Source organism: Cyphomyrmex costatus, unplaced genomic scaffold (genome assembly GCF_001594065.2).
Source record: "Cyphomyrmex costatus isolate MS0001 unplaced genomic scaffold, Ccosl1.0 scaffold413, whole genome shotgun sequence".
In the NCBI taxonomy this organism is placed as follows: Eukaryota; Metazoa; Arthropoda; class Insecta; order Hymenoptera; family Formicidae; genus Cyphomyrmex; species Cyphomyrmex costatus.
Window position 1 is genome coordinate 386046 of NW_017278351.1, and position 26101 is coordinate 412146.

At 29.3% G+C, this 26101-nt stretch overlaps 2 protein-coding genes across 3 annotated transcripts; one reads left to right on the top strand and one right to left on the bottom strand.

The window, feature by feature from the left end:
* Nucleotides 1–284: 284 nt before the first annotated feature.
* LOC108777187 (48 related 2) lies at nt 285–12705 on the top strand. 2 transcript variants are annotated; one of them, XM_018544008.1, is made up of 5 exons: nt 285–469; nt 8405–8562; nt 8655–8760; nt 11580–11791; nt 12557–12705. In XM_018544008.1, the coding sequence occupies exons 1-5, from the start codon at nt 363–365 to the stop codon at nt 12661–12663; spliced, it is 690 nt and encodes a 229-aa protein (XP_018399510.1). In that variant the 5' UTR covers nt 285–362; the 3' UTR covers nt 12664–12705. The 2 variants fall into 2 exon arrangements, with proteins under 2 accessions (XP_018399510.1, XP_018399511.1); XM_018544009.1 differs by having other exon boundaries at nt 11583–11791.
* A 3286-nt stretch (nt 12706–15991) lies between these two features.
* On the bottom strand, nt 15992–23652 carry LOC108777159 (uncharacterized). Its single transcript, XM_018543971.1, has 4 exons — nt 23300–23652; nt 20699–20996; nt 17492–19170; nt 15992–16046 (listed from the first exon to the last, which is right to left on the bottom strand). Exons 1-4 carry the CDS (start codon nt 23650–23652, stop codon nt 15992–15994), a joined length of 2385 nt encoding a protein of 794 aa, XP_018399473.1.
* Between the last annotated feature and the right edge of the window lie 2449 nt (nt 23653–26101).

Genomic DNA, 26101 nt, shown 5'->3' on the forward strand with positions numbered 1-26101 from the left:
GCCACAAACCCGCCCAGGGGTTGGTATCGATCATCCCTCATGCAAGCCCGACGCTTTTCATATATAAAGCAGCCTCCCCAGGGACATCGTCAATAGTTCAAATCCGCGTATTCTCCGTACGGACACTTTTGTTTGAACAATCAATTAACTATAGGTGGATCAATAGAGAGATCACAAAATTAACACAAAATTTATCGCAAATCAGCGTGTTATGAAAGGATTCCGAATCTTCTAAACAAAGAAATTAAAAGAGAGGTATAGGAAAGAAGTTGAGTCACGTTTAATGGTTGTTAGTTAATACAATACGTGAAATATAATTTGCGGGAATACCAACAACGAATGAGATTGTGAAAGCGTGCATTATGGCGAATCATCATTCCTCGTACGACTTTGAGGACAGAAGTCAAAGGATTCGCCATCGAGTCAGCACTGCGTCAAAACCTGCAGATTCCACTGTGGCTTGTACCAGGTACTATTTTTCTCATTTTCTCTTTCAGTTGGTTAATCACGTTAAGAAATTCAAATTTTCATTCAACACATATAAATAACAAATAAAAAAAATATAAAACATATACGTATAAGTAACTTTTGTATAATTTTAAATATAAAAAAGTGTAATGTTCTACTTATTCTTTATTGAAAAAATTTTTGATTAAAAATGGACGAATCAGAGTTACTTTCTCGTTAAGTTTAAAATTCTAGTTGAGATAACCGGAATTCTGATTGATACAATACTTCTAGAAAAATCTACTAGAATTCTTATATTTTTATCTGAATAATTATATACATATATCAATCAGAATTCTAGTTATCTCAACTAGAATTCTATAAGTAGATTTAATCAGAAAATTCTGATTCATATATATATTCGTTTTCCAGAATTATTACTTCTATAATCCAACCAGATCGTTTATCTCAGATATTTTAACGTTTAATTGGGATTTGTAACATTATATGTATCAATATAGACAGAAATATACAAATATACCTATATAAATAACAGTTAGATATTTGTATGTTGGACTTATGTTGCAGTTGAATTTTACAACTCTCTCATATAGAGAAGAAATTAAAGTCATTTAAATTATTTCTATTAAATTTAATAATAAAGTGTAAAGTGGAATCATTTTAAGATATTTCTTTCTATAAAAAAATGTGTTAAATTATTTTTTACATCTTATATTCAGTGATTTCTTTTGTTTATGTGTAATTGATTTACTATTTATACATATATAATGACCTTATATGTTGTATTTTATGTATTCATATTTAGCTATCTAAATATCTTAATGTTAGCACAGAAAAAAAATTAGTAAAGGATGAAAATTCTTCATTGTTCATTATTTGTTACATAACAAATAAAGTTTCTTAATCTGTAAATTTAAAACTGTAATAAAGCAAATAAATTATTTAAATAAGTCTACTTATTACTAAAGTAAAGGACCCCGCACACTTCTTATGGGAAATGGAGATCCGTGGATTTGGCTATAACTTTGCCAATTTGTTATTTAAGTTATACTGATGAAAAGTTATCATGGCCACAACTTAATCCTATGAGCCATTTTCAATGTATAGTCGCTCAAATGTCTGTAATAGTACGATTTTCTATATACGTCCTAGGTAGCAAGATGATGTCAAATGACGTCTTAATAACATCTTTAGCATTAATAACATGTCATTAAGATGTCACTTTACGTCACCCTGTTACCTGGGATGTCATTTTTCATATTCTTAGCGTTTTTCAGGATTAACGTAGACTTGTTCAAATAGGATCAACGCGTTATTTCCTCCGCTATGATTGCGTGTTGCTCGCGTCTTGTTAAAACTATACAATCGTCGAATTATTCTATTAATCTCGTATATTAGTTAGTTCGTATATTTTCATTGTCATGTGCTTATAATATCTGTATAATCCGCGCGTCGTTCGCCAGTCTAACAATGTCTTGTTATGGTGCGATCCGCCGTCACAGCGCACATTCCTCGTCCCCGATTTATCGCAGATAATCAAGGACGTTGGTATATCTGAGCGATTGACTTTTTAATTAATTTATTACATATATGCGTTTTTCTTTCTTTAATTGTTGTTTTAAATTATTTCTTTTGACTCTTACAACGTCCTTTTAACTTTTTTCGTTTATGTTTATAATAAGAGTCCTTTATCAATCTTATACGATTGACTTTTCTTCGAAATCTTCTGTACAAAAGCATTCCGTTACACGCACTCGACAACATCGTTTGAGTTGCCATTCCGTTCTCTTAAGAATGTGTTCTATTAACTCTTATTATACAGATATTATACAGATATTATACAGAGATTATACAGATATTATAAGCACATGACAATGAAAATATACGAACTGACTAATATACGAGATTAATAGATAATTCGGCGATTGTAGTTTTAACAAGACGCGAGCAACACGCAATCGTAGCGGAGGAAATAACGCGTTGATCCTATTTGAACAAGTCTACGTTAATCCTGAAAAACGCTAAGAATATGAAAAATGACATCCCAGGTAACAGGGTGACGTAAAGTGACATCTTAATGACATGTTATTAATGCTAAAGATGTTATTAAGACGTCATTTGACATCATCTTGCTACCTAGGATGTATATAGAAAATCGTACTATTACAGACATTTGAGCGACTATACATTGAAAATGACTTATAGGATTAAGTTGTGGCCATGATAACTTTTCATCAGTATGACTTAAATAACAAATTGGCAAAGTTATAGCCAAATCCACGGAACTCCATTTCTCATAAGGAGTGTGCGGGGTCCTTTATATAATTAATTTTTTCTTAAAAATTAAATAATGAATAACGAATTTAAATAACAAAACATATATTGCACAGTATATATCAAACAAAAGTAATTATTTTTAATAATAAATGATGAAAAATAAATAATATTTGATTTTATTTATAAAGATACATTATATAATATAAATATTATGTAATGTGAATGTACACACACACACTCACACACACACAGGTCTACAACTTAATTCCCGATACTTTTTATAAAGTTTCGATGTAATCCCCTTCATTTTCCGCATTCACTTTCGCCATCTTTTAGTCAGATTTTGCTTCGGAAAAAGATGGTTCTTTTGAGTCGACAAATTCTATGATAAAAAAAATTAAAATAGCCATCAAGAAGTCTTTGGAACCACTTTTTACATGTACTGTATGTACGATACAGAGTTTTCGCCTAAAGCCGAGTAAATCATTTCTTGAGCTTCCGCTACATTTTTCTTCAGTTGAAACGCAAAAAGGATGCAGTCAGGGGCATTGACTTGTGAGAAACTTTGGGGGGCACCAAGCACATATTTCCGACAATTTTTTTTTTTAATAATTGACATACTTTCACGCTCTACATGAATACGTAAAACATTTTTCTCTTTTTTTTCCTACTGTAATGCAAACATTGCACGGCGACTTACATTTCGACTTATAAATTCATTTCATTTATATCTAATTTCATTACTTCTTCTTTGTGTATATGTAAAATGTTCACAGAATTTAATCTGCATTGCGTTATGGTACTCCGCAAATAAGTCACTAATCTCCTTAAAGAAGAAAATGAATGCTCGGCTGTGCACCTCGCGTTACTGGAAACGTTATTATTAATTTTATAAGCTTCACTAACTCCGACAGCAAGTCCACTACATGTCATTCCTCCTGCAGCAAACTGTTATGTCACAAAAAACTGCTGGACCGATGATATACTAGGTCTGTTCTTTCTTCCTGCACTGTCTGAACTGGTGCACACAGTGCAATAAGTTGAAGCAAAACGAACGTGTATTTGTTTTACTTTAATTTATTGGCTTAGGGTACATTCCAAAACGTCTTCTCCGAGGAAAATTTTACTGTATAAATATATACCTAGTACACGTAACTTATACTATAGTATAAAATAAAATAATCTTCCTCGAAGAGAACGTTTTGGAATGTAGCCTTAGTTTACATTTACACCGAGCATTTAATACGCGGATCAAGTATCACATCAGTAGTATTAAATCACTTGATGCGCTCGGTATAAACGCTAGATTACTTTAGTGCGCTCTGGTCTGATACTCCCGAATCGCGAGTATCAGACCAAGTTGATACGCGTATCAAACAATTCTATTACTTTTGGAGCGTTTTATTTTTGTTGTTTATTAGATGTAAAATAAAGATAGAATGATACAAATAGCGCTAATAGCGTCCTACCAAACGTACCTTCTGTAAACGCTTGATTTATTTTGGACTATTGAATTCCGCTATTTGTTGTTACAAGTTATAAGATTATTAAAAATAGTTATAATCAAAAATTTATTACAATAGTATAAGGCTAGGCCGCGAAAATATGTCAGGCGCTCCACCGGTGCCGGAACCTGAATCGAGGCCTGTTCGTATTAGCAAGCAACAGTCCCGTTGCGAAGCCATACTGTCCGACGGAAGGAACCTTATTTATATCTTACAATAGTAAAAATGTCATGCAAAAAGAATATAAATTGGACATTTGCGTTGCACGTTCTTCCATTATTTTCACAATAATTGCTATCAATAAGAGGATGATTATTGTCTAGCTTATTTTTTTTTTCCTTTGAGTATATTTCTAATACTAAATAAAAACTGAGAATCTAAACCAGCGACCATAAATCGACAGCTACTCACAATTTGTCGTCACTTTTAATTCAAATTGCTGAGTTGAGATTTTATCTGGATTAAAAACCCTAATTTGTTTTCAGATGAAACAATGTAAACAAGGACATATCAAATGTTTTATTCCCCATTGACTTGATACGCGTACCAAACAATTTAGACTGCGTTCGAAAATATTACCCGAGTGCCTCCGAGTATCATTTTAACTCTGTTGTTCATCGAATATTAAACAAAGACAAACTGATGGTTATAATCGGAGGTAGTCGGGTAGTGTTTTCGAACGCAGCCTAATGGTGTAAAGGGGATCATTGTTGTACTATGTGCCGTGTGCACCAAGATAGTGTATCAGATAATGCAGGAATGAAGAACAGATCTATTATGTAAATCCATAGTGTTTTTATATCGGATGCTCATTGGTCCAGTGGCTTTATGCTACGGTTATGCAGTTTTTATGTCATTTGTGTATATCCTAACTGTTTGTTAATTGCAAATGTTTCAATTTTAACATTATTTTCTATCATTTTTTTCTATTATCTAAAAAAAAAACTAGACGTGTGATAAAGCAAAACAATTTACAAACTCAGATTAAACGAAAAAATTTATTTAAAAAATAGCTACTTTAGTTTGTGTTTCCTTCTAAAATTTTTTTGTAGTCCTGTGTTATTATTAGCTACATAAATTAATCTAAAATTAATATCAAATATATGTATACTCTATGTATATAATATCTATATATACACAACAAATTTATTTAATTTTAATAAATATTTCTTTGAATAATTCTAGCAGAATATTTACTTTCGGTGAAATAATATTTAAATAAATGAAAAAAGTGATAGTTGAATCAAACTAATGGTTCCTGTATCATATCTATTAGGTCAATCGGAAAATTTCGTCCGTTTTTTTTGTAAAAAATATGATTTTATTTAAGAAATAAAATGAAAAAGTACATCAATCAAAATATTGGCCATCGTTAGCAATGACTTTTCCCTTTCGGGCAGTAAGCGAGAATTCCGCGGCGAAAGAATGATTCATCCTTGGAGGCTATCCAGTCAGAGACCCATTTTTTGACGTCTTCATAAGAATTGAAGCGTTTCTCAGCAAGTGCGTGACATTGACCGAAACAAGTAGTAGTTGGAAGGAGCACAGTCTGGTGAATAAACCACATGGGGTAGCACTTCCCAGCGAAGTGCTTCCAATTCCTTAATAGTTTTACCTCTAGTCACCTTTAGTGACGTGAGGTCGAGCGTTGTCATGAAGCACATCACTTTATGTTACTTTTGTCTCATATTCTAATCGTTTAATTTTTGCGCAATGCTCTGCTCAAACGGATTATTTGTGACTGTTTGACCAAATTTCAACAGCTCATGGTACACTACACCCTTCTAGTCCCACCAAATACAGAGCATGGTCTTCTTCCTATGAATATTTTGGCGTCGATGTCGATAGTTGGCCTAAATGGTTTTTCGGCGTTTTGGATTATCGAAATAGATCCACTTTCCATCGCCAATCACAATTCGATGCAAAAACTCCTTTCTTTGTTGCCTAGCAAAATTTCGCAGGTGGTTTTTCACCTTTCAATGTCTCTTGGCTTCAGTTCATATGGGATCCATTTTCCTTCCTTGTAGATCTTTCCTAAGGCTTTTAAACGATCGGAAATAACAATATAATAAATTGAGCACAATTTAATGCTTCTGTAAGTTGTTTTTGCGTTTGACATGGGTCTTCATTCACCAATGCCTGCAATTCTTTGTCTACAAATACTCTTGGCCGTCCAGAACGCTCTTTGTTTTCCACATCAAAATTACCACTTTGAAAGTATTGAAACCATTTTTTGCATGTTTTATCGGAAGGAACACTATCACCATAAACTTCTACAAGGATTTGAGCTTCAGCTGCAGTTTTGTCCTATTTGAAGCAAAAGATTAACACTTCGTGCAAATGACGTTTATTTGACTCAAATTTCGACATTTTTGATGCAATAAAAAACAATGTTATTGATACAAACGTATACTTTCATATTCTGAATTTTATTGACAAATGGTAAAACTAAAGAATTAAGTTTGATTTAGACATTAGAGTTGTCGACAGTTCCAGCTATAGATACTCGCCGCTAAACAGACGGAACTTTCCGGTTAATCTAATAATAAATATGTATTTATTAGGTGTACAAATATAAGTTTTGAAGCGTTTTTAATGAAATTTAATATTTATTTATTTAGAAACAAAAACATACTTAATTACCAAAATAATCCCCGACATTATCTATGATCTTTAGCCATCTTTCGAGTAGCTTGCGAATTTCAGAAGCGAAGGTTTCGCGTTTCAATGCGATAAAATTATCCACTCATTTTCGCACTTCTTCAAATGCTCGAAAGTGTACACCGGACAAGGCGTTAATTTTGCATTGACCGGAATAAATGATAGTCTGAAGGGGCTATGTCTGGGCTATACGTCTGGTGCGGTAGAATTTCCCAACCAAACGGTAGCAACGTTTTCTTTACATTTACAGGTTTACCAAATCTATATGAAGCCTAGCGTTGTCACGAAGCAATTTCACGGAACGTTTTCCTTTGCCAGTAAATGGACGATTTCGTTCGATTTCTTGATTTAAACGGATCAAATATTGACTGCAGCGATCACTGTTAATCGTTTCATTCGGATGGAGCAGCTCGTAATATAGCACACCTTTTCATGTTCCACCAGATCATAGCATAACTTTGCTGCTGTGGATATTACGTTTTGACGTGTAGTGGATTGTTCTGTGGATCCACATAATATTTTTTTCTTTTTAAGATGATCGTAAAAAATTCACTTTTTGTCACCAGTTATGATTTTCCACAAGAAAGATTTTCTATGCTGTACAGTTTCAAACACTTCTCAAGACGATCATTTTTGTTTTCTTCACTTAATGCATGCGGCACTCACTTTCTTTCCTTCAGAATCTTTTCCATATGCCGTAAACGAATTGAAATATCTTGGTGAGTTACTCCAAGTTGCTATGCAAGTTCTTTTTGTGTTTGACATGAGTTTTGATCGAGTAATGCTTGCAATTAATTGTCTGTAACCTGCTGAGGAGCACCACAACGTTCTCTATGGCTAACATTAAAATCATCTTTAAATCGCCTAAACCAAAACTCACGTACTTATGGATACAATATTGTCTCCAAAAATAGGACAAATTGATTCATATATTTTAGCAGCGCTTTTTCCTTGATGAAATTCATATCGAATGCAGTGTCGAATAAATTGCTTGTCGCTCGCCATTTTAAAACCATTTATTCTTGAAGTTAAGTTTTTAATTGTGTGAAGTCAATTGTTTTTCTTAATAGTACACATTAAGCGCCACCATATATCAAAAGAGCGTGAAAGTATTTGAATTCTAAATTTAAATTATACGTTACACAAAAGAGGATTTAAAACTTATTTGTACACCCAATACAGTTAGCAAATATTCCTAAGATTATTTAAAGAAATATTTATTTGAATTTAATAAATATTTTCTCAATGTACACATATGTGTGTGTGTGTGTGTGTGTGTGTATACACATATATGTATACATATATATATATACATCATACATACTATATATATGTGCATATACTAGAGAATGTAAATAAAAGAAAACATCATTTTTGGTTATCACTTAAAGTTCCGCAAATGCAAAATTTCTAACTGTGCAAAAACAAATATTAAATAATATAATTAATACCTGAATAACACAAGCAAATTTTGAATTATTATAATTTTACAGTACTCAATATTACGTGGGATACAATAGCGATATCACTGAAGAAGATTTAGCAGAATTACCTTCATGTGTTTATGCAGGCAGATCCACGCAACATATCTCGCACACATCGCCACATACACATTCTCCTTTGCACTATCATGTGCCAGTTTCAACGCCAGGTAATAAACTACTAAACCAAATAATAAATAATATAATGAAGTAATAATGAAGTTATTTAATTAATACTTGTTCATATAAATTTTTCGTTCAGATGACACAGAGATGAACGGCGTAGAAGAAGGTTATTATCCAAATGGCAGTCCTTATAGAATTCAAAGACACGCGGCTAATATTCGTGAAAGAAAACGTATGCTGAGGTAAGGAATTTTCGAAAGTAATTGGCAATAAAATGTAATTTAGTCTATATACAGAGTATATAGTAGCCTATATAATCTTTAAATTGGTCGCCATGATTTTAGAGATACTTTCGATAAATTGACAACAAAATCTTCTTAACAAAAATTTGCTTTAATGAATAATTAGGTAATCAAAATTTAAAAAGTGTTTTTATTCTTAATAAAAAATTAAAGCTGAATTGTTTTTTTAAATAACATTTTTTTTCATATTTTTATAGGGTATGAAAAGACGAATTCATTACATATTATGTACATATTGTATTAATTATTCGATCCCAAAATGACTCAATTATAGTACTTACAATATAATCTGTCGCCTATACCTAAAATGGTGAAATAAACGTAAATACACACAATTAATAGCAAATTTGATTAGACGCACTAGTGCACATTAATGTATTTAAAACCGTTGTACACTAATTTAATCCATGTTTTGGAAAAGTGAAATGCAAATATTTTAAATTATAAAATTTATATTCCATTTATAAAAACAAAATGTGTTGAGAGTTTTATAATTTCATCGATTTCTGTATATTAAAAACATATATCTTTATTATAATTAATAATTCTTTATATTAACAACGTATCTTTACATCAATTTGCGTTTAATCGAATTTGTTATAAAAGAAATAAACTTATTTTCATTATTAAAAGGATTTTAGTGATTAAATATTTCAGATTGAGTTTTTATACATATATCCAATTCTGCAAACTGCGCATCGAAGTCTCTTTCGGTTTTGAAATGCAATTATGTGAATAGAACCGGAATACTAATATCATATATATTAAATTTGCAAAAAAATTAATATTTTTTATACTAATAAATATCTTAGTAAAATGATATTAATAATTTGATGCTAATCTTAAGAACTGTAAATAATTTAATTTAATGCAAAAGATTTATATTACCTCAGTCAAATCTTCTGTATTCTGTGCGGACATTACTATTTGACAACCGAGGCTTCGGCAATAATCACTAATTAGTAAAAGAAACGTTACTGTTTTTCAAAGAGACATGTACAAATAATTATAATTATATTAGACCGGCGAGAATAAATCAATTAGGAAAACTAAACTTATTTTCAATCAGAGCAAATCTTACAAGAAGAGTCTGAATTGATACCGCGGATCTGAATTGGAAAATATTTTTATAATACTCTGCCAGGAGATTGGGTCCCAAATCCATGGCCTTTATCAGCGCTCAAATATTTCGGAGCATACCTATACATGTCGGGTTCGAAAGTCCTCAAAATCAAATAAAATTATTTATATAAAATTATTAATAGATAGTACATTAAATTATTAATATCCTTCTAAGATGCTTATTAGCATTAAAAATTATTAAACTACAACTTTATATGAGATATATATTAATACTCTAATTCTGTTCATAACTGCGTTTCAAGATCGAAAAAGATTTTGGTGCAACCGAGCAACCTTCTCGCGGTATACATCGGATAACGTAAATGTCGATGATGTATCAGCTTTTACATAACCAGGAATGGTTTTTGTCAAATAAAATAAAAACAAAAAAACGGGTTATTTGGTGATATTTCGTCATTTGAAGAAGTGGTTAGATTTTAATTCGATCAGACACAATTGAGAAAATTAAAAAATGTCAAATTTTTCGTTTACTCTTACCACTTTTTTTAAAAATTTCTATCAATTCTCAAGTTAATCTCTACTTTTTATACATTACTTATAGATTTTGAGTAGCACACGACTCAATCAACTCGCAGAATTCGATTATCTGACACCGTTCGCAATTTACATGGATTTGAAGTTTATGATTCCTAAAAGTTCTTAACGTCTGATTCCTATTTCCGTCAACCGCGAAATCTGTCGATCTGAGGAAACTTTGCCATTAGGAAGAGTTGTTCTGCTGTACCACAATCTGACACGACTAAAGAAAATTAAAAAATGTTAAATTTGTAAAGGTTGAAAGCATGGTTTTGTTACGGATTCCACTTGTAGGATATTAAATTGTACATCCATTGTTACCTCAGGCATATGGAGTAAAAAAAACTACATTAAAAAAATGCGTTATTCGCTACGTGTCATAGTTTCATCGATCGGTCATAGTCTCATTCACAATTTAGCTGCCTTTTTACATAAAATCATTCACAGAAGTTTACCGCAAGCTGATGGTGCTATCGATAATAGTTATCAATTGACTGAATACATTTCTAAATTAACAATTTCTGATAATGCTTTTTGGACATATAATCTCATTGTTTAATTGAAACAATATTCCAATCAACTTGGTGTTTAATAGCACCTCAAAAAGGTGAGATTTGACTTTTAAAATTTCTTAACATTAATTTTATAAATGTATGAAAGTGTAAGAAATTATTTAAATTTAAAATAATTACACCGAAGACTAAAACTTCTGCATATGTTTAATAAAAACCTAAAATGTATAAAAACGCAATGTAGACTTCATTTCAAAATGTATTTAATTATATGTATTAAAAATATGATGTAAAAAAAAAAAATAATTAAAAAATTTTTTTTAACTAACAGTACAATAAAACTAAAGCCACGTTTGTAAATTATCACTCACTAAAGTAATCAATTGTTGCTTATATTTACCCATATATATAATATTGTCGTTTTACATTAATAATAAAATAATTCATAATGTCATGTTTTATTACAGGATACATAGATATGTAAAATATACATATTTAGGTTATATAAATATATGTATAAAATATTTACGTTATATTTTCGGTAGAAGATACGCGCGGGCGGATTGTCAGTGTGATTGCAATTTTTAGCAGCATCAACTCGGCTTTCGACGAGCTTCGGGTCCATGTACCAACCTTTCCTTACGAAAAGCGACTGTCGAAGATTGATACTTTACGCCTGGCCATAGCATATATTGCTCTCTTACGCGAGGTTCTGGCAGCCAGGCTTGACCCTTTGACGTACGTTGAGAGGTGTCTTAGGGGTGAAATAAATGGCGAACGCGCTGAATGGAACACGAGCGGTAACATTTATTTTTATAATTATTTAAATATTTCAAATGTAAATTAACACATTAAAAATTATAAGCATAAAAGTTTGAAAAAATTATAAGCGTAAACAACTTCTAGATATCGAGTATCATTTTTCATTAATTGCCAAAAGCCATGTTGTTTATAAAATTGGTTGCTTCACAAATTTAAAAAAAAATGTTTGTTACAAATTTTTATAAAGATATAATTGAAAACTTATTTGCTAATTAAATGTTTTTCATTTAAAAAATATCAATTTTTTAGTTAATGCACAATCTGCTGTATTTATTTCTAAAACATTACATATTTAAATGTGACAAAATTAAAAATTCAATAATATAATTAACCAGTAATAATATAACATTTTTTAACTTAAAGTTTTACAAAGTCTTTTTTTACATTTTCAATTGAACTTTTCAAATATTATGTCCAGATTCTTTTATGTCACTTGTGATGTTTCAAAATAGAAGGTCTTATTAGTTATTCCGCATTTATTAATCTATCATCTAGAATTACCCACAGATTTTCAATGAAATTTAAATATAGAGACCGCAAAGAGATAAATATAGAGATCATTCATCTATCAAATATCGTTTATTTTTTTTAAATTGGCAATATACAGCTTTCTCGAATTTTTAATAGAACACAAATTACTACATATTTATAAAATTAATCTTATAAATAGTTCACTTAAGTTATAAATTAGATAATATTACACACACTATTTAAAATACTGAATATCACGATCATTATTGCAGATCTGACGGCACGCTTATCCTGGATAAATTGGGAAAATTTGGGGGTGAATCCAAATCGTCGATCAGTTCTTACTACTCTGGCGCTGACAACCGACAATATGAATTAAATACTGATAATAAGCATTTTGGCAGTAATTTTTTTTTCTTTGTAAATATCTTTATGTACGGATAGGAAAAAAGTGAGAAAGAAAGAAAATGCTAAAGACTCTTTTACGATTACATTTTAGTTAACGTGCAATACGAGCGACAAACATATTCAATATCTATGTGTACATGTAAAAGATATAGTTAGTACAATTTAGTATTTGCTTTTAAATAAAATCGATGCTGTTCGAGACCCTTGGCTACATGTATTCTTAATAATGCCAATCAGAACTTATATTCCATTTAAAAAGGTTCTAGTTTGCATTTGATGAAATTTAAGACAAGTCCATAACGTATATGTAATACGAAGGTTGGTTATATCAATATCTAGAAAAATTTCATTGATTATTATCGTACCGTTTCGAAGATATCTAATTTTAAACGTATATAACTTTACATCATATTATATCATATATTTGCAAAATTTTATTCCATAAATATTTTTTCTTAATTTGAGACATTTGTATATGAAACAAAAATTTTAAAAACGTTATAATGACAAAATAAACTTAAGTTTATTCTGATAATATTTCTTTTAAATTGACCGTATAACTTGACAAAAATTTATATCTATTTTTCGATAAAGAAAAATAAGAAAAAACTTATCAAATAAACAATGCATAATGTAACAAAACATATGTACCATATATGGTACGCGTAATCTTACAGAAATATTAATTTTAAATTTAATTAATAGCAACTTTTAAATTTATATCATATATTTACGATATTACATCATTTCCTTTATTTGCATATTTTGCCGTGTGCACTATTTTGAGAGCATAATATATATACATATATAATATATATATATATATATTATAATAACAATTTCAAACTATCAAAATAATATACAATTTCAAAAATAATGACTAACAATAAGTCTATTATCGAATAAGTGTCTTATGATTTATTTTTTTTTAATTCAAAGTATTTAATAACATACAAAATTAACAATAATTATCTATAACATTAACAAATTAGATATTGTTGATAAGTTCCTATGTTACTGTTTTAAACATTCCTTACATATTTTAAGAATTTGAGCTGTTTATTAGCTAGGAAGTTGCGCAAGAATCTACTAAATAATCAACAAAGTTTATAGTGCTTTTATTTATTTTACACTATTGTTGTAACTTTGATATTATTACAAAATGTTATTTATGTTATTAAAATTTGTTATAACAAAAATATAGTTTGATAGCAATATTTTTCATTTCTTGTGTTATAAAGAAGCATACTATACATGTTAAATTTATGTGTCATCTAAATATACGTACGTACGATAAACACAGAATATTTGTATTGAAATCTTTATCAGTTTAAGATTATTTTATTGATACTATATCTATATTTATGTAAAAACTTTCTTATCATTATTAACCCCATTTTAAGCCCTATAATTTACAGCATTTCAAACAGAAATTTATTTATAATTTTATATATTATACAATATATTTTGATATAATTTTGTCTCATATACGTATATCATGTGATGCGATAGCATCACAATGCCAAATGTATAAAAATATAAAATAGGCCTTTTGACACATTGATAACAGTAGCAAAAACATCTGCGTATATGTTTATTCCACTGTACTGCTAAATGTAGCACTAACCATACATTATCTAAAGTCACTCTGGTAAGAACCAAGACATAAGTCAGAATGGACACCCTGTTTCAGTTTTATTGCCAATGATTCGCCCGCACAGTTTTTAAACTAGAAATAAAAATTATAATTATAATTATTAATTAAAAATAGTTTTAAAAATATTTTTACACTAAGAATAAAAATGTGATATGAATGTAACATTATTTTTTATTATTTTAATATAATCTAACATAATATTGCCCAATATAGTTCACATATCTTGTTTAAAAAAATTAAAAATAAAATTAAAAAAAAATATGTGAGTATAATAAATTATGTCAGTATGTAATAATAATAACCATAGTAGATGTTTCAAGTAACGTAAACAGAAACATTATTAATTTCAGATTTATAGCATTTTTTATTGAAAACAAAACAGATGCATCGTCTAGATTCGTGAGATAAACAAAATCAAAATGAAATACAATGCACGGTCAAAATCGGCATCACTTTCAAAAAATATATGATTGAAACAAGAAGAAGGAAGCCTAATAACGGTCAAAGCTAGATCACAATGCTTATAATTATATGTGAATTTTATGTACCGCGTATGTAGTTTCTTTAATCGCGTGCCGAAATTTTTTCAGACTTACAACGCAACTCTAATGAACTACCGTAGTATCACTTAGTAGTAGTCTGAAAAATTTCGGTACGCGATTAGGGAACTACATACGCGGTATATAAAATTCACATATAATTATAATAAGCATTGTGATCTAGCTTTGACCGTTATTAGGCGTCCTTCTTCTTGTTTATTATTTATCAATAGTACGGTCCTAAAAAGATTTTAATATATGTGATTGAAACTCCCGAACCGAAACGCATCCGCCGCGGTCGAGTGATTCTGCAGAACTTACTAGTAAGTACTAAAGATCGAGATGTATTTTCATGACCTAGTTTACACTCAGCCGTCCAATCCCGATTCACTTCAAAGTGAAGTGAAATTTCTTGGGTGTAAACGGATTAGTTTCGACTGATTTCAATCCTCTTTTCTCAGCGGAGTAAAGCGAATCCGGTGTAAACATTCTGTAAATCCACTTCACTTAGAAGTGAATCGGAATTGGAAGGCTGGGTGTAAACTAGGTCCATGTCTGATGGAACGTGAGTGACAATAATAGAACAGCGATCAGAGATTTCGTACAATCAATATCAGAAACTATACCGCGTGAGATGACTCACAAAGTAAGTAGAAATATTCTTTTGTGGAATAAAATAGTAACTTGAAGAAATTCACTTCTCTTTTTTTATTACTTTGCGTACCAACAACAACTCTGTATACTCTTATTCGTCCTCAATCACTGGAATTCATAATTTGATTTTAAATAATTATATAATTTTTTTAGCAGTATGTATATATAGAGTGATTTGATTTTGATATTTAAGAGGTTTTAGTTGTCAGTCGGACACTTTGGATAATACTAATAATTACACGGTACTGTCACTCTCAAATCTCATAACTTGAAAAGTACAATGAAAATAAATTTTATTGTAATGGTTTAAAAATCTGTTGAGAGAGACATCTGAGAGAGAGAGAGAGATATGATCTGTAAATAAATCTTTAAAAATCCTACAACTTTTGTCTGAATAATTTTTCCCCAAAATACTTTGTTTTTGAGATATTTTACCAATTCGAGATTTTCTATTCATCCTGTATATCAAAACCAATGTTATAATCAATACTCTCAATAGTGAAGCTATAACAAAAGAGAAATAATGTAAAGGTAAGTGCATACATATATAAAATACATGCATATTGTCTTTATATCCACAATTCGCGGAATAGCAAACCCATTTGACATCAGTTTTAGACACTATGATTAGCAGTGCCGATAATATACGGTACACAATTCATATCATTTTGTAAAAACGATGTGCCACTAATTTAATAGGCATCCACAGGGGGATTTAAGAAGAGGCACTGAGGCATTTGCCCCTCCGCCCCTGGGCGATAGGCGCGCGCGCCGAATAAAAGCATATGTGGTGAGATCTTAACGTGTCTTCTCATATTGAAATTTGATGCTCATTTTTAGCATTAAAATAGATCACGTAATTAAAATTAATGATTTATAGTCGTCGATACTATTTTTTCGATTTTAAACGGAGCACAAGTTACATAAATACTCAATTTCGCGGAGATAGTAGATATTTCGGACATGTAAGATTATTGTTTGCTTTTTTTTCTCAACTGTCTGTCTGGTCTCAGATTACTTGCGAAACATCAATACTGATCCGAAAACAGATTTCGCTTTAAATGGCTACTGTTTTTACGGAAACTTGAATTAGCTATGTGCATTCCATCATATATAATTATGATATAATCATACTGTACACCCACTTGAAAATTACATGAAATATGTAAAGTTTATGAAAAATATGCATTTATGCAAAATATAAATTTTATGAAAAATATTCAGTTAAATCTTTTTGTATAAATATCCGCAGTCTAATAATTATATACGTATAATAATATTATTATTAATATTACTATTATTATTATATTTTGAATCATGCCCTCTCTTGGAAAAAATCTTGTGAACGCCCATGGTTAGTTTAGGAGGGCTTTTGTGCATCATACAGAAAAGATGCATTCCAAAACTTAACTATGTCAGCGAGTATTTTTTATCCTTATTCAATGTTCAGTAAATAATAAGAATAAAATGATACTTGAGTTAATAAAGTTAATAAAGTGAATTTTGGAACGCAATCCAGGATGGCTGCTTTCAAATTTGTCTCTGGTATATGACTTTAAATTATCGTAATATTGAAGACAAAAAAATTTTCAAAATTAATAAAAATATTATTTTACAAAATACATATTTAAATATAATCTATTAATTTATTGTATTTATGATTTAATTTTTTAAGTTAAGTTTTATTTTAATATTTGCAATTATATATTTTGTACATATATTTCATAATATCTTTGTCTATATCTCTATATTAGACAAGATAAAATAAACTTAAAAGAATCAATTTATTATAAACAATTAATCTTTCCACAAAATTATCTTATTGATAAAATTTATCTAATAAGTAAACAAAATTCCGAACTTAATGATAATATCGTATACGTTAAACAAAATATTAGTTTATATTTAATTTCTTATTAAATATAACAGAATTATTGCAAGTTTTTAACCATTGAATGTTTTGCTTATTATCAAGAGTATCGATGTAATTTGATAAATCATCCTGATGAACTCCGTTGGCGGCACAATATAAAATCGCAGTGTTTTCTAGAAGTTCTTGCAACAATCCTATCTTTGAAATCTCTGTTTCATCTCTAGAACATTCAGATTTCTTTTCTTTCGGTTTTACATCAATAATTTCATATTTGTTTAGATCCTTAGGCTTCTTTTTCATATAATTTAGCATGCTTGAAGAAATTTGTTCATTTTTCGAAGAAGTTGCTTTGTGGTTATCTAATAATGTTGAAGAGCTCTTCCAAGCATTTTGATTGCTACTGACAATCTGACTGTCTTTGGTATTCTCTAGCATCAGATGAAGCGTTTTCCATTTTCCCTGTGAAAAATCAAAACTCGTATTTGAATAGGGACTGTTGGATACAAACTGTTGATTCTTTTCAACTGTTGTATTCTTCTGCCTGAGATTTTTCGGCATATTTTTTACATTCAGATTTGTTAAATTCATTTTTATATCTCTTGAAATTTGATTCTGTATCATGGGCTTCTTTAATGTGCTTTTGTTGTATTCTGATAAGATTTTAGCTATTTCCGAAGTTTCGTTGGTGCACCACATGAAGTTCTTATTATTTGATATTCCATCATCTGATTCTCTATTAATTTTTATTTTTTCAGGATTGTTTCCTTCATGTATCTCTTTCATGACTTGAACAGTTTTTTTATCCAATGGGGTTTCGAGAAAGGTCTTCTTTGTCATATATTCTTGCGTATTCGTAGCATATTTCTTCAAAGCGTGCAAGTTATTCATTGGCGATTCTTTGCATTTTGGAACTGATTCTTTCGCAAACATCAGCTTTCTATAAATTGACGACATTTCCGTCAACGTTTCATTGCTAGAAGCATCTTCCAACTTTGCGGAGTTAAATATGTTTTTTGCACAAACTTCGTCGCTTATAGATTTCGTAGCCGAATTTCTCAACAAAATGAGAGAGCTGTTTGGAGCGCCACGAATAATCTGTTTCAAATTCATTCTGATCATCTCTCCATTTTGTGACGCAGTTTCTGAGCTATTGAGTTCTACAGTCGATTTCTGTATTTTTGGTACAAACATTGCTGAAGATGACGGAAAAGTTGAGGCGACTTTTTGTTTATTTTTGCTATTAGTGGTACTTTCATTTTGGATGCTTTGCGCCATAGCAATAGCATATGCTTCTAATAACTTTGTTTCTTCTGCAAAATTTGCAATATTCTCAGAAGAAATTGTGATGTTACTTTTGACATTTGTTGTCTCTTTCGTCAATTTTAAAGAACTCGTTTTGGCTGCAGAAATCGTCAGCTGTGCTACTTTTTTTTCTACTGCTTGTTTATAAACTGGTGTCATAACTTGTGCACAATAACCAAACACGTAATGAAGGCTTTCATGCATACATTTCTCAAAAGATTTCTTATCCATGGAAAGATAGGTATTCCATGCATTTTTGATATTCGATGAACGTTTATTTTTCATTCCTATCTTTTTCTTTAGCTTCTTTTCTTTTTCTACCGAAGAAATTTGTCTATCGTAATGTGGATCGACAGAGATTATTTCAATATCAGGCTCATTAATGATCTCATAATAAGATAATCCATCGAGGCTGGTGAAGTATTTTCCTAAATATTCCACTGCTAAACCAGCCTGTGAACATAAACATATAAAGGACATCCTAAATAAGATTATTCACGTTCTTTCATGAAAAAATCGAATCTTTTTCCCTTTTTAAGGGGTAAAGCCACTCTAGAATTTTCAAAAAATCGTTTTTTTTCTTTTTTACTTAAATAATATTTTAAGATCTTAGAAATAAGGTACAAAAGATGGCAATAAAAAATTCCTAAGTGTCATTTTTGGAAGTTTAAAGCGTCGTACTTTTCGGTTCGTAGAAGATTTGTAGCTTTTGCAAAGGGGTCCTTTTGAAAATAATAAAGGAATTAGTTACGTGCGACTCGATCATCTCTAAAATCGGCCAACAGGATCAGGAAGAAAAGAACATTAATGAGGAAGGCCTATTATATGATCGTAGATTAAAGGTAAACATTTCTATCACTGATTGTTACCTAAAATTTTTAACGAATTTTCTCGAAATCACTTTTTTCAAGCTGGCCGGAAAGATAACTCCTACAAATCTTGACCGATTTACTTGAAATTTTAATTGTAACTTTAAAATTGCATTCTCCTAGAGAAAGACGTATGAATTTTTTTTTATGTTGCATACTTTTTTTATATAAACAATTTTTCATCTATTTTTTACCCTTTAAATGTAAAATTTACTTCAAATTCGTATATTTTTTCAAAAAACGGTATATTGCAATTTCGGTACGTCTTTCTTTAGCTTTTAGAATACAGATTTTTAAAAATTTTGGTTTTTTGTTCTAGGTTAAAAATTGTCGTTCTGGCCGCAGAGCATTGTAATGTCGATCTATGAGAAAACATTACAATTGCAACTGTAGCGCCGCCATTTTGTAACAAAATCACTATAAAAAAATTTTTTTTTACACTTCAATGTATGTACAACAAAGACATCGATATAAAATACATTTTTTTATTTCTTTCATTAATTTCTGAAAAAAATTCATAAGTTAGATTTATTTTTCGCGCTCTAGAATGGCTTTACCCCTTAAATAAAAAAATAATTCAAATATTTTATCATCTCATAATTTTACAGGTTTAAAAAAATATGCACATCCTTTTTTAAGAATTAAATTCTATTGAAATAAGTTTCTAATCAATATTATTTAACAATTACAGATTACAGTTATTAAAATTATAGTATAGAGAGTTGTCTATTTATTTTTTTATTTAATTAAGGCGTAAAATTTTATTTGAATCTAATAATTATTACTTTAGTATTTTTTTTACTAAACTATTTATGTAACTCTGATCTCAAAATATATTAAAGTAAAATGAAAAGTTTTAAGATAAGAAAAATTAAGTTATATGACATAATATTAAATTATAATGATTATAAGATATGAATGTGATAAAATAAAATATCGAAAATTGTAATCAACATAAATTTTTTAAAAGTTTATGACTTTAATAATTTTAATGATATTAAAACTAATAATTAATAAGTTCAACAAAGAATATATCATTTATGTATATATAAATCACAATAAATATAAAAAATATAAATAATGATATTATATTATGAAGAAAGAATTTTTACTTGAGGATGATAGACTGGTCTCTCATGCATTCCATGTACGGGCCATTCTTTCCACTCTGTCTCGTCTCTTTTAGTAGGTGCTTGATAAGTAGCACCTACAGTATACATCTTTCGAGTAATAGATCTGGTGTTCATATATGGCATTGCAGATGATTTTATATTTTTCTCAAATTCATAATCCGAATAAAACTCTTTCTTGTTGTTTTGCAATAGTTGTTTGCTAGGTCGAGAAAAATTCTTATCAATATTTCTCTTTGACATTCGCATAGGATTTCGTCTTACTTCTATTGTTTTGAGACTGAAAAAATGAGTATAAAAATATTATAAAATAAGAATAAAATTAAAATGAATTATTCATATTTATTAGATTAAATTATCTTTTTTTTATTCCATGTACATATGCAATGAATTTTCGTCGTAAATTATAAAGTTACTTTTTATAAAGTAAAGCGGGGAGCATAAACTCTCGCATAACGCATAATACACAAGGCATAAAAAATTCAATCAGAGTTTTTTATTTCATGGAAATAGAGAAAACAAAGGATTTTGATTGGTACATTTTCTTATGCTACGCGTTATGTAAGAACCTTCCCGTACTTCCTGTCCAAGTTCCTGTTTTTTAATAAGTTTTTATTAAAGATAATCTATTCTTAATTAAATGATAATTATATTTATCACATATATATATATAACCATTCAAATCTGAATTATGAAATGTATTTAAATTAAGTGATAATTTCAATGACTTTTAATGTCACACAGAATATGTATGTAGCATAAAAATAAATGAACGTTATAGTACCATTTTATAACTATTTTTTAAGAATTCTTTTTTTTTACTGTTATAAAAAAAAAGAATTCCTAAAAATGATTATAAAATAATACTATAATAACAGCCATAAATTTGAAATTTATTATTTTTTTTAATTGAATATTCTTTATAAATTTCTTCAAACGTTATATAAACAATTTTATTACCATTTATTAATAAATTTATATGAGCATGTTATATGAGCAAAAAACACTTGTTTACTGTTGCCATAATTTAAAATTATGGCAGAAATTATTTGTAACAAGAAATTTAAAAAATTTTTAAATTATATAAGTATAATTTTCATCTAATTTATATCTACAATTTAATTAAAAAATTGATTTTTGCAAAAATGGCAGAGGTTTGCAAAAAATTGTGATCTTTTTTACTTATTTTTTTGTTTTTCTTATATGAAAAATCAAAAAATTGGAATCTTTATTTGATTGTAGATCAAACGAGAACTACATATACGTATATAAAATGAAGGATCTTTTTGAATATTTCATTTTTCAGATAATGTCTGCATGTTAAATCATAGCAACAATAAATAGGTTTTTTTTACATGTTCATATAAATTTATTAATAAATACCAAGAAAATCATTAATAATATTTTAAAAGATTTGTAAGGAACATTCAAATATAAAAAATGTAACAAATTTCAAATTTACACCTAAAAAAAGAAATTCTTATTTATTATAGTTAGAAAATAGTAAAAGTAAGAATATCCTTTTAATATATAATATTATTATTACTATTGATATTATGTTTTATTATAGTAATAATTACGTATTTTCAAAAAATTTTCTTCATAAATTTTAAGAATGTTTAAACGTGACTTATTTATATACTTTCTATACAACTTGAATATTGTATACGTATGTATAACAACATACTTAACACCTTCAATCTTTAGTTTTAAACATTTTATTTAATTTTTTTAATATTTCGTTAATAATTAATAAAAGAAACTATCCAAATATATATATTAATTAATAAATTATAAGATAATAAAATTAGTAAGAAATACTTAACATATAAATGTAAATTGTTATAATTGCATAAGATTTAGATATTATATGTCAAAAATAGTAATAATATCTATATACGCTTTTAATATTTTGTGTGCGTGCGTGTGTGTAAAATTAATGTTTTTGTAGATGCATCTAAATCTTATGTAATTATGAAAATCAAAATTTATGCATGAAATATTTCTTAATATCATTACTTTACAAATTATTAATTATAATATTATTCTAACACTTTCTTTACATCAATAATTATAAAGAAGATATCAGAAAATGTAAATAACACTTAGAAAAAGGAAAGATGAAAAAATATCAAGATTTTTAAAATTTAACAAATTAATTTTTTAACAATATACATTTATTGCAATAATAATAAAACATCCATTGATTTTTATCAAAATTAAGAAATTATATATATGTATATTTTTTATATATAGAGATATGTATATTCTTTTATGTTACAGTCTATGTGACATTAAAAAAGTTATTGAAATTATAACTTTTCTGAATTAGCTCTATTCTAAATACATTTCATAACACAGATTTGTAAAAAAGAATAAAAAAATTTGTATAGTCTGTTATATATGTATATATATATATATAAATGTTAAAACTATAATATTGTTATTATAAATATTTATATTTTGGGGAACACATATAAACTGCATACACATGCATACCCAACACATGGCGCTCACGAATATACATACAAGTTAACATTTACATTATACATATATAATTATTATATATATAATATTGCTCACGTTTTATTTCTGACAACTCGTGAAATTCCTTTTTTAACATCAGCACTACCAGAAATCAAGCTATTGTCATTATTACTATTTGTTTCTATTAATTCTCTGTAATCGCTGTCCTCTATGTCTGATTTCGTTTTTTGCCGTATCACGATCGTATCCGGTGGCAGTTTTCGTAGAATGTCCATATTTTCATAATCCAATACGTTGTTTCGTAAATTTGAATTCCCGCGTCCTGTCATTTCTCCAAACTGCCGGTGTAGAACCATCTTGGAGTCATTGTCGCTTAACTCGATTATACGACGGTTAACATTGTCAGTCCTGTTACGATCACTTGACTGAATTTGTTCCATCAAGAACATTTTTGTATTTCCATCAAATATTTTCTCCCGGTCCATTAATGTTGATTTTTTAATCAAATCGAAACAGGAAACATATCTCTTGGAGACATCTTTATTTTAATCTTTCTCGATCGATGAATCCATGGTACATCATGATGAAAGAAGAGTAGAAGACAGCTAGAAAAATATTAGCGAAGCGATGTGCAGTTGAAACAAGTGTGGTTCTAAAATGACTGCCAGTACTGAAAACGCTGAAAACCTATAGTGTTCGTGACATAAACTATAGATTTTCAGTCTGGCAGTCAATTTTGGAACACAGCCCAAAATTTATGGCCCGTTTTCGACCTTACCAAATTTGCTTCAATGAATTAGATTAATGACGTTCCATTCTCTCCTATTAGTAGAGCATGCAAAGTCCACCAATAGCAAAATACTTTCTAATCAAGATTAGTGCACAAAGCATAAGGCCTATCGCACATGAAATGCATAACTGTGCATAAGCATAACATAAGGCCGCTGGATCAATGAGCATCTTATGTTAATCAATATGGCGTCTTTATGCTAGATGCTCATTGGTCCAGCGGCCTTATGTTATGCTTATGCACTTATGCATTTCATGTGCGATAGGCCTAAAGCGGGGAGCACAGACTTTTGCATAACGCATAAAGCATGTGCATAAGGAATTTCATTGGCCCATTTTCTTATGCATGAGTCAATGGACCAATCAAATTCTTTATATATATGTATTATGCGTTATGCAAAAGTCTGTGCTCCCCGCTTTATACTGGCCGTAAACTGTTAACTTATGCCGTAATCTGTAAAAATTGACCAATCACAGTCGAATGAGAGGGGAATAATCGATTATAATTGGTCAATTTTTACAGATTACAGCATAAGTTAACAGATTACGGCCAGTATAATCCAACCCTAACTTATGCCGTAATTAGAGGCCTAGAAAACAGAGATGCGACATTGCGTCGGTTGGGTTAGGTAACCACCGCCATTTGAATTCAATATAAGTGCTCTTGACCAATTAACCAATAAGCTGATGACAGTTGATGCGAAAGGTAGAAAGATTAGATTAGGTTAGGTTAAGTCCGATATTAAATATTCACACAAATAAGAATACTTACACCATAATAATAGTTTTTTATTGCACTTCGACACTGTATTGTCTAAATTTTTCTCTATATATATATGTACATACGTTATAAAACTATATCTATTAGATGCAATAGTGAATTAAAATGGCTCTCTGATCACGTGTTTTAAACAGCCAATCAAGCCATACCCTTCAATGACGCATCTCTGTTTTCTAGGTCTCTAGACGTGTCCAAATTAATTGTAAGGGGTATGAACATATATAAGATCTAAACAACGATCCTATCGTATAATCTATCTATATAAATCTATATAATCCTAATTTGTATTTTTTTTATCTACACTAAGAAAAAAATTTGTGGTGTTAAATTTTAATAAATATTTCTTTGAAGTGTCCTAATGGAATATTTACTTATGGTAAATAAATATTTAGATAAATGAAAAAAATGATAGTTGATTCAAACTAATGGCTGCGTTCAGTAGAAAAAGCAGCTTTGCAACTGTTGTAAAATTCTTAAATATGATTGGCTTATACATTTAGATCTAATGTGGAAATAAGGGCAAGACCAATTATATTAAAGAATTTTACAACAGTTGCAAAGCTGCTTTTTCTGCTGAACGCAGCCAATGATTCTTAGATCTAATAAATACGTCTTTACATTTATTAAATATTTCGCTAGAACTATTCAAAGAAATATTTATTAAAATTTAGTAAATTTTTTCATAGTGTATAAAAGTACCAAATAAATAGTATTGTTTAATATTGAATATGCATACATATTTTTATTTTTCTCATTAGAACTTCTATATAATTCCTTCTCAGATTTCTAATTATTGTTTTATTTTGTTAATCTTATTGCGGTAATGGGTTACAATTAATTTGTTAACAACGAATTTTTATATTTTGTTTCGATCATTTATTTGCGATTGGCCGCTAAGTCGATGTTACACGATACTGAGCATGCGCATAGCTGTAGCCAATAAAATTTAGGCACAATCGGCCCCCGCATTTCAGGACAACCCCCCTCGCCAATCTTCGGAGCTAATGCTCTGTCCCTATATTTCTATGTCAGAGAGAAACCTGAGAGAGGACATAACGACCTAAAACCTGTAACCACAAAATACTGCCGCGCACTACTGCCCACTGCAAAAGTGGATGTGAGCTACATGCCAGATCCACTATTCTGAGGATAACGCATATACTTTTCAAGACTGATGGTAAGTAGATATTCGCGGTTCGTATAATCGTATTCGCGCTACATAAAATGTGGATCAGAATAAATATTCCTCCCTGCAACTACATATATGTATGCTTACTTCCATGCGCGTGATGTTTATTATTAAGCTTAAAAGTATTAACATTAAAGAT